Below are 9,670 nucleotides of genomic sequence, written 5' to 3' on the forward strand. Positions count from 1 at the left end.
CAATAGTATTATTTTCTTGTCAAAAAAAAAAAAAAAAAAACCAACGGCCAACGCAAACCCAAAGACAATTCTAAGCCTTTTTAATGACTAGAACCATAAGAGCATCTCCATTTCACATAATAAAAGGAAAATATTAAAAAACTAAAATAACAAAAATTATTATTAAATATAAAGAGTCTTTAAATCCAAGACATTTTTCTCAAAAGTAAATTATCTAAGACACTAGAGATATATGAAAAATTCTTGGGTTCACCCCTAGGAGTGAACCCATCTCATTCACCCCCTCTAAGCTAACCAATCAAAATATAATAATGTGCCATGTCATTTTTTATTTAAAAAATAAATCAAAATTAAAATCATAAAATAAAACAAATTAAGGAAACAAATTCTGTAGAATTTTTATTTAGGAAATTTTATTTGGTTTGGGTTTATAAAATAATGGTTAGGGTTTAGATTTTATAAATAGATGAATTTATTTTTTGGTTTGGGTTTATAAATAGTGGTTACGGTTTATATTTTCTAAATAAACAAAATTATATTTCGGTTTGGGTTGATAAAATAGTGGTTAGGGTTTAGATTTTGTAATGAAACGAAATTATATTTTGGTTTGGGTTGACAAAATAGTGGTTAGGGTTTAGATTTTGTAATTAAACAAGTTTATATTTTGGTTTGGGTTAATAAATTAGTACTTTAGGGTTTAGATTTTATAAATAAACTAAATTATATTTAAGTTTATGTTAATAATATAGTGGTTAGAATTTAAAGTTTGTAATTAATAAGATAAATTATTTTAATTTATTTAATTAGATGACATGGCTAATTTTGATTGGTTAGCTTAGAGGGGGTGAATAAGATAGGTTCACCCCTAGGGGTGAACCCAAGAATTATTCGAGATATATAATCGCTGGATCAGCGATTGATGACTCAAAAATACAAGTAATTTAAAGACCCAAAAAGTAAAAAAAAAAGATTAAATTATTTAGGATAAAAAAAAAAAAAAAGAATTTACGGATTTTTTTTTGGCGGGAAATTTGGCGGAAAATTATTCTGAAAGATATTTTTTTTTTCCTTCATCATGAGTTATACTAAAAGAGAATAATTTAGTTATTTTGTACATTAAAAATGTATTTTTGAAAATGAACACGGTATTTATAGAATATTAAATAATTGGCAATTCGCATATCATTACTAATATCAAATATTAAATAATTTTTTTTATCAAATCATAAACAGATAAACTACATTTTGAGATTATAAACATATAGAATTTCTATTAAGATTAAAACTAAATAATTAGTGGATATATCACAATTTATTACTTATTATCAAATTTTAAATAATAAATGGATTTTCTATTTTATGATTTAATTTCTACGAATTTTTAGTAAGTTTCCACAAATAAAATAAAAAATCGGCAAGATGTTAAGAACAAAATATATATTAACAGTTCATTCTAGGAATATCTTTGTACCTAAGCAGCAATGTTATTACATGACATATGATCTGACTTACATATATGACTCTTTTGCAGCAAAATTTGTACCGTGGATATCAGATTTCTTCTGAGCTATAGCACCATGTACGTATATGGTCCAGACAACTAATATTGAGCATTTGAAGTTGAGGCTGTCACGAGTCTTCAAAATGATGATCCGTCTCATCGAATATCTCTTCCTACAGTCACATTCACGAATAAATGACAACTGAATTGAAACAAAATAATAGGAAAAAGTTATGAGAATTGAATTGTTACTTACCTGCAAAAGCTCTTCTATGACATCTTCCATGGTAATAATACCAACAGCTTCCTCCTCCTCAGCTAGCTTTGGCAGTGGATATTCGTTAAGTTGCAAAATGTCAGCGTCGTTATCTTTGGACCACCTCTTGCTCCTGGACCCTGCTTTAAACGAATTTGCTCGGTTTGGAAAGCTCTTCCATTTCTGAAGTGATCTCCTTCTCGTTAACTTCTTTTCCTGTGGGGATCTCTCGTTATCCATATCCACTCTGACTTCATTTACAGTCCCTATGCAAAGTGGGGAGGAAGTTATTAGTCCGTGTAAGAAATTTCCATCCCCATTGTAACTCCCACAAAGAAAAGACAGTTACCGTCTGCAACATTATTACTAGGAAATGGGTGGATTTTGTCACACTGTCTCACAACCACAGCCATATGGCTATGTCCTTTTTGGAACTCGTTCAATATATCATATAATGGTAAGGTTTCCGGAACTCTGGAGTGCATGGGAGAAAAATAAACCAGAACAAGCAATCAAAAGCATATTCAACAAGTCTTCAGTCATGTAGATTTGGTAATCAAATTCTAATAGGTAAAGTTACCTCGGGATTCTTCGTATCGTCACATTTTTTACTTGTACTTCTTCATCAGGGTTGATAGTCAATAAGTTCTTCACCTAAAGATAAATTTAAGAGCCATTAGATGCAGATACAATAATGATAATAAAGGAGCAAATTCGTCTGCTTCAACTGCTTGAATATGACTTTTAACATATCATGAGAAGGAAATTTACCAAAACAAGGCCAATTATGTTGGTACGTTGCTCATAGTATACTGGAACCCTGCTATGACCTTTCTCAAGAATCAAATTCATCAAATCCCTGATGAATGACAAAAGAAACTAAGTTTAGAATGACTTGGAGAATGAAGGGATCCGGGTGCAGGGGGCTGAACAAACCAAAGACCTGTCTAGTTTGGCATTGATATCAATCACGAAAGTGTCAGAAACAGGTGTCATTGCATCTTTAGCCATTTTCCCAGATAGTTCAAGAGCTCCAGCAATGATTGTTGTCTCATCATGTGTCAACTCCCCACCTTTACCAGCCTGAACGAGATGAGATACAACGTTACTTAGCTAACAACATAACGTAAAAACCATAAGCTTGTCATCTTGAAGATGAGGGAAATAAATGGGGACGTTTGCTCATGGTCTTACAGAATGACAAAAAAACAGAAACAAATGCAGAGAAATCAAAGACATGCCTCATTTCCATGCAAATCCACAAGTGTTTTCAGCTCAGCTCTTCGAAAAAGAGCGACACGACCATGACCCAGTAGAAAGTCCAGTAGCTGGAATATACACAGCAGAAGCAAATATTTCATCAGAACGAAGACTCTAAGGGCGGGACTAGAACCTTTCCACACAGCTGATAAAAACATTACAAGAGAATCGAGTGTGCATTTAATCACCTTACTAATCGGCCATGCAACTGGTAAGCATATCCAGACTAGAACACGGACAAATGGAGCCACTGTTGCACCAATCGCCAAACCATAACGAGAACAGACTGACTGAGGTATGATCTGCACATGAAAGTTAAATCAACTGTCAACATCATAAACAACTACATTACAGACACATAAAATTTGACTCAAAGCGACAACTTAACATCAAACGCAAAATACTCCGGTAAAAGAGAAGTAAAACCAGAGCTCACCTCACCAAATAGAAGAATCAATGTCACTGAAATCAGAATTGCACCCCAAGCCGTCACAAGAGCATCAAGAAAAATAGGAAGCGTCTGAAAAAAAACCAAAAACTTACCATCTCTAAGACAAAAAAACAACATTCAAAAACCCAATAAGTAAGTACATTCCCCAAGTTTCAACTCCTAACAGTCTAACACTATACCTCCATAGCAGCTGCATTACATATCAGTAAAGTACAAAGCAAAAGATGCTGATTTTTCACAACTGGCAATATCTTTGCTGCATCAAAAAGCCAAAACCCACTTGTGAAAATCATCAATAAAATGAACCAAAACATGAAAACAAGTCATCAATGTTGTAATTTGTGAGTACCATTGTAACAATGAAACAATTTAATATACTTAGAAACCAATCTAAACCCAAACTAGGAAGTTAATTAAAATAACTAAACATCTACCAAATCAACACATACCAGCATGTAAACGATCTTTAGGTGTACCGGATTTAGCAAGAACCTCAAGATCAACGAGACTCATAGACATAAGACCTAAGGTAAGACCAGACATTAATCCAGCGAATAAGACTAGTAACACTATCACAACTATGTGTATGAAGAAGTTGGTCTCGCAGCATTCATACTCAATCGCCATAGTTACACAAAACCCAGAAATCAAAACCTAATCTTTCGTCACTATCTTCAAAATCAAAATCATCATGTACGGACAAAATACACCGTTATGAAAACAAAAGCTAACAATTTTAGTTAGAAATCAAATTGAGATGAGCTTTGTTGATTGTGTTAACGTTTCTTGATGAAGATTGTGATTTGTGATACAAGAAAACAGAGATGACGAAGAGAGTGATTTTAAGTGTTAGTGGGAAAGACGAGAAGGTGATGAAGAAGACACTGAAATTAAAAATGGTTGATGAAGGTTGAGGTGGAGGAGATGGTGTGCGTGGCGAAAGACTAAAGTGCCCACGCAATGTTACTGCAAACGTGTATTTCGTAGAAGGGTGTTTTGGTCATTTACATTCTTTTTTAGTCAGATTATTTAGCAATTTTTAGTGTAATAATAAATTTTGATATAGGCATATAGCAATAATAAATTTCATAGTACAATGTGGAAAAGGTTGTGATGTGATTTGTTGGAATATTTGTTTGTACAGAAATAAGCATGATGGTTATATAATTACAATCTCCAAAGTGTATACCTTTTTTTTTTTTTTCTGTTGATAAAATTGTTTTCTGTCAACTTCAAATTTGTAAGAAGAAATGATTTTTTTTTTAGTGGCATTTATAGATTTAGGTAGTTTCCTCAAATATTTTAAATTTACTATTTTTCTTTTATATCTAAACACACAATTTCATATATATGATTGAGTTGATTTGGTTCCATTTTCTTTTAGGGTACTAGGTTATAAACCCGTGCTAGGCGCAGATATATATGTATTGATTGTATCAAATTGTTATAGGTTTAGCAATCATTTAAATAACTTGAGCATGTATGTATTGCTTTTTTTTTCTTAAGACTTAGTAACCATTTTAATATACATTGATAAATAGTACTATGTAGAAGTACAATAACATTTTAATTTTGATTTTTTGTAACATAAATGTTCCTTTATTTTTTTATTATTTTTTTGACAACAATGTTCCTTTATTTATATTTTGAGTATCATTTATGTATATTTTTAATATGATTAGTTAAAATATTATTTTTAATATGTTGGTGGACTAAAAATAAAAATTTGAAAATGTGAAATATTTCTGGTCTTTTTCACCTACAACATTTTGATTGAATTTTATTAGTTAAGTTATTGTGATATATCAGAAATATATGGTGGGGACTTAACTTCTACGACTTCCTCATTTGAGTATCAGCAATTTCACTATTATTCGTCTTTTCTACACCCTTAGTACACCGCTTTTAAATATAACATTTTTGAAAAATCTTTTGACAATCTAAACTCGTAATATCTATTTTGTACAACTACTACCTCTCATTATTATATATATTATATATGATCTTAACAATATATTTTAGCACTTCTCATTTCTCCGAACATAATCACAACCATAGTTTTATTTCATTCACTCTCAACCACTTCTACATCTATATACTTTCTTTTAAAAGCTCATGTTTTCCCCACATACGTTTCGATATATATATATATATGAATTTATGATTTCATAAAAATTTTGAGATCTATCATTTTACATTGTTTTGCAAGCACATTATCTTTGTCATCATTTTCTATCCCTACAACCACATCTACCATTCAATATTCTCCATTGTGGGATATTTATAATGAATTATGAACTATACTTCACCAAAAAAATATTAAAATAAAAACATACGAAGATAAACTATAGTTTACTGATTTTCTTTTTCTTTTCTAAAACATATATTTTGATAGTGCATATGTAGTCTCATCAATGATTTTTGTATATTCTACCAATTAATCCACCTATTATCCTTAATATATTTTATTTTTTTAAACTTAATTAAGTTTGTAATTTTTTTCTTCTAAGATTACGGAATTCATTCAATATTCTGTTATGAAATTTTGAACATGAAATACTAATTGATTGTAGAGTTCTATCTAAAACGCTTCATAAAATAATTAAAAATTTCTTATCTGAAAAACAAATGTCAAATGGACAAATTCTCTATATGGGACAATTTCAAATGTATATGTAATCTCCTGCTTGAAAAGTTTTATTTCATACAGGTGATTAAATGAACTTAACAAATTTAGTAATACTAAAATGGATTATGTTATGTATTCAAAATGAAATATCAACCATTTAATAATAGTAATATTATTTGAACAACATAAGTTTCACAGATAAAACTCGGAGTAAATTGTTGAATTGAGCTACGAGACACAAAATTATTAAGTGTATTGCGGAGGGTCTGTAGTATCTTCACAGTTACAAAAACCATCCGATAATACACCGCGATTTGAAACCTAGAATAGGTTATAATAAACAAAAAGCATAAAAAATAAAGAAAGAATATTTTTTTTAAACATTGTGTTGTGGTTTTTTTCCTTATAATACATCTACCAAACCTCATATTCAATTCCTTTGCTTTTATGATCAAATGTACAAATATAGAAAGTAATCCTATAACAAAAAAAAAACCAATTAAAAAAGTTAGAATTGGACTAAATAATCAAAACAGTACAATAATAGAACATAGTTTTTTTTTAAAAAACTCGATTGTAACTTTGGATGAAATATAATCACAACATATTAAGTAGATGATAAGCATATCAAAAGAATGCAAATATAAAAACCATATTATAAAAAATATGAATTACATAGAATATGAGTAATTAGAGCTACAAATCAAAGCCTATCGATTCAACTATACCGTATTCTAATGTGGTGGTGAAGATCCTATATTTATAGTTGAATTGTTAGGCTAAACCTTCAAATTTTTACTTTTTAAATTAGAAATTTACTCAAAAAGAAATATTCAAAATATTTCCATATATCTTTTATCTCCATTTATCCTATTTTAAAAATGGTATTTTAGGTAATAATCCCTAAATTTGTATAACCTTTACTTGGGGGGGGGGGGGGAATAATATTAAAGTTCTCATACTAGATCTATAAAGACTTCTTTTAGTTAGAACATTTTCGGAAAAATCCCCAAAAAAATGATTTATTTAATATTTTTTTGAAAATATATGATTATTTTTCTATGACCAAAAATATACACAAACTAATGTAAACTCCTTCTGATTCACAAAGATTAAATTTTTAACATTTTCCCACATATTAAAAGTTAAGTAACTATTTATAATTTAATTTATATATATTTTTAGTAAAAAGAGAAAATATAAAGCAATAAATAACATGCCATGCAAAAAAGCATAAAGTAAAAATCTAGTTTTCGTAGGAAGTAGTAGATAAATGTTACACAAATTATTTTAATTTTCTCACATGTCATAGTTACGACGTTAATTGCAATGTGAACATTTTTATGTAAACATTTTTATAACACAAACTCTTTAGTATTTTTTTGTATTTTTGGACAAAAATTCTGTAATGATATTTATAAAAATAAAAAATTAGTGATAGTATTTTTAGTAACGTAATACAACTTTTTCTGGTATTTCTCAAAATATAATTATCTTTAAAAAAAATACAACTCTTCCTACAAGGTTGTTGTTCTTGGTGTAGGCCAAAAGTTTGGTTCCGTTTTGCATTCTTTCAAAGTAGCCATCCTTCTCAAACCTTAACATGTATGACGAAACCGTCAGTTTGAATGAAGTCGCTACCTATCCTCAGCCTTCATCGGAGTTCTATCCTAGGGAGATCATTTTATGAGGGAATGCCTAAAATTCGATGTCGACGTTGTGGTAATCACTCATGCTCTTGGTGTGCCTAAATGGAATGAAGATGTCTTAACCTTCAATGTTACGAAGATGAAATGACTGGTGGAGTGTATGGCATCATACAATCATACAGTCTGGACGCTTACATTGTTATCGTGAGTAGCATACTTAACTTCATAATGCCATCCACTGCAGAGGTAATGAAAGTGAAAGATGTGTATGATCCAAAAAAGCTCGTTGGTGTCATAACAATGTATCTCCCTATGGCCAAATCCATCGTTGATGACGGACTTAGAGACAAATTTTGGTGGACGTTCATGTTGTTGGTGGGCACGAGGAAAGGACCAACTTTCCACTTCTATTAAAAACCAAACCCTCTCTCAACTTGTACATAATTTGAACAAACTCAATAGAATTCGAGACTAACACCTGAATTTTATAATTGTACCAGCAGCGTAATACAAGAAAGAAATATGGATGTTATTGAATGATATAAGATCTCGCTTTTGTTCAAAGGCTTCTTGATAATGAGGGAGTGACATTAATCAATTTAACTAGTCACTCATCATCACAATCTCTTATTTAAAATTTGTAGAGTAGTTTTTAATATCATAGTTGGACGATTTATTGTGTGAGATAACATATTTCCCATTAATATTATTTGGTAGTTATTCCATTTCTTCCTTTGAGAAAGGAAGACTCACTTCATGCCTTTGAAGGCCCACCAAATTGATAGTTAAGATATTAAAATTAAGGTTTTAAAAAATGGTCTTTTTCATCAAGTAGGAGAAACTTCATTAGAATTCTTTATTTTAATTTTAATTTATTGCTTCCCACTTCCTTTTAATTAATACTACTTTATATTTTTTTTTGTAGAGTTTAAGTATTTTAATTATTTTTAGGATTCTATTAAGCTTAAATTAAATATTTAATATTTTTAATATTTTTAACTCTTTTAAGAAAAAGAAAAGTTATAATATTTTGAAACTTTTTAAAAATTTAATTTTCTTAAATAACGAACCGGATTAAACCAAATAAAAACTATAATTTGAATGTTTGAGAGATCAAAATTCCTGTTCATTTGTAGTTGAGAGCATATTAATCTTACTTATAATGGTTTTGAACTATTATCTAATTTAAATTGCAAAATATGCTGAAGATTATATAGCAATATTGGAGAGAGATTCGATTTATTTGAGAAAGAATTTATGAATTTTTTTGATGTAATAAATATTTGTTTCTAATTTTTTGATTTGTTTGTGATTTAACTATAAATTTTATTTTTTGTTATTAATTCAAATAGCAAGGGTTTAGTTATGGAGCAAGATTTGCACTCTTGTTCACCCCTTATTAATTAGCCAATCAAGATAAATCAAAATTCCATGTCATATTATATTTAAAAAATAAATCAAAAATAAAACAAACCTTAACCACAATTTTATCAACCCAAACCGAAATATAATTTTGTTTAATTACAAAATCTAAACCCTAACCACTATTTTGTCAACTCAAACCAAAAATATAATTTTGTTTAATAACAAAATCTAAACCCTAATTACTATTTTGTCAACCCTAACCAAAATATAATTCGTTTAATTAAAAAATCTAAACCATAACCACTAATTTGTCAATTCAAACCGAAATATATTTCCTTAATAAAACTCCTACAGAATTTGTTTCCTTAATTTGCTTTATTTTTTAATTTAATGTTGAATTATTATTTTAAATAAAAATGATGTGGCATATTTTTGTAATTTGATTGGTTAATTAAGAGGGGTGAACCCAAGTATTTTTCTTAATTATAAAAATATTACAAAATAAAAGGTTATAACCCAAAATAGATATATATATATATATATATATATATATCTTATT

At 29.1% G+C, this 9,670-nt stretch overlaps 1 protein-coding gene across 2 annotated transcripts; it reads right to left on the minus strand.

Moving 5' to 3' along the window:
* Window positions 1-1,420: 1,420 nt before the first annotated feature.
* On the minus strand, window positions 1,421-4,334 carry LOC17891303 (DUF21 domain-containing protein At2g14520). 2 transcript variants are annotated; one of them, XM_006297678.2, is made up of 11 exons: window positions 3,918-4,334; window positions 3,648-3,724; window positions 3,454-3,537; window positions 3,206-3,319; window positions 2,999-3,085; window positions 2,701-2,840; window positions 2,529-2,616; window positions 2,338-2,411; window positions 2,107-2,231; window positions 1,758-2,023; window positions 1,421-1,674 (listed from the first exon to the last, which is right to left on the minus strand). In XM_006297678.2, the coding sequence occupies exons 1-11, from the start codon at window positions 4,093-4,095 to the stop codon at window positions 1,630-1,632; spliced, it is 1,278 nt and encodes a 425-aa protein (XP_006297740.1). In that variant the 5' UTR covers window positions 4,096-4,334; the 3' UTR covers window positions 1,421-1,629. The 2 variants fall into 2 exon arrangements, with proteins under 2 accessions (XP_006297740.1, XP_023641763.1); XM_023785995.1 differs by having other exon boundaries at window positions 3,454-3,565; window positions 3,918-4,009.
* Window positions 4,335-9,670: the final 5,336 nt, after the last annotated feature.

Source organism: Capsella rubella, unplaced genomic scaffold (assembly GCF_000375325.1).
Source record: "Capsella rubella cultivar Monte Gargano unplaced genomic scaffold, Caprub1_0 scaffold_3, whole genome shotgun sequence".
In the NCBI taxonomy this organism is placed as follows: domain Eukaryota; kingdom Viridiplantae; phylum Streptophyta; class Magnoliopsida; order Brassicales; family Brassicaceae; genus Capsella; species Capsella rubella.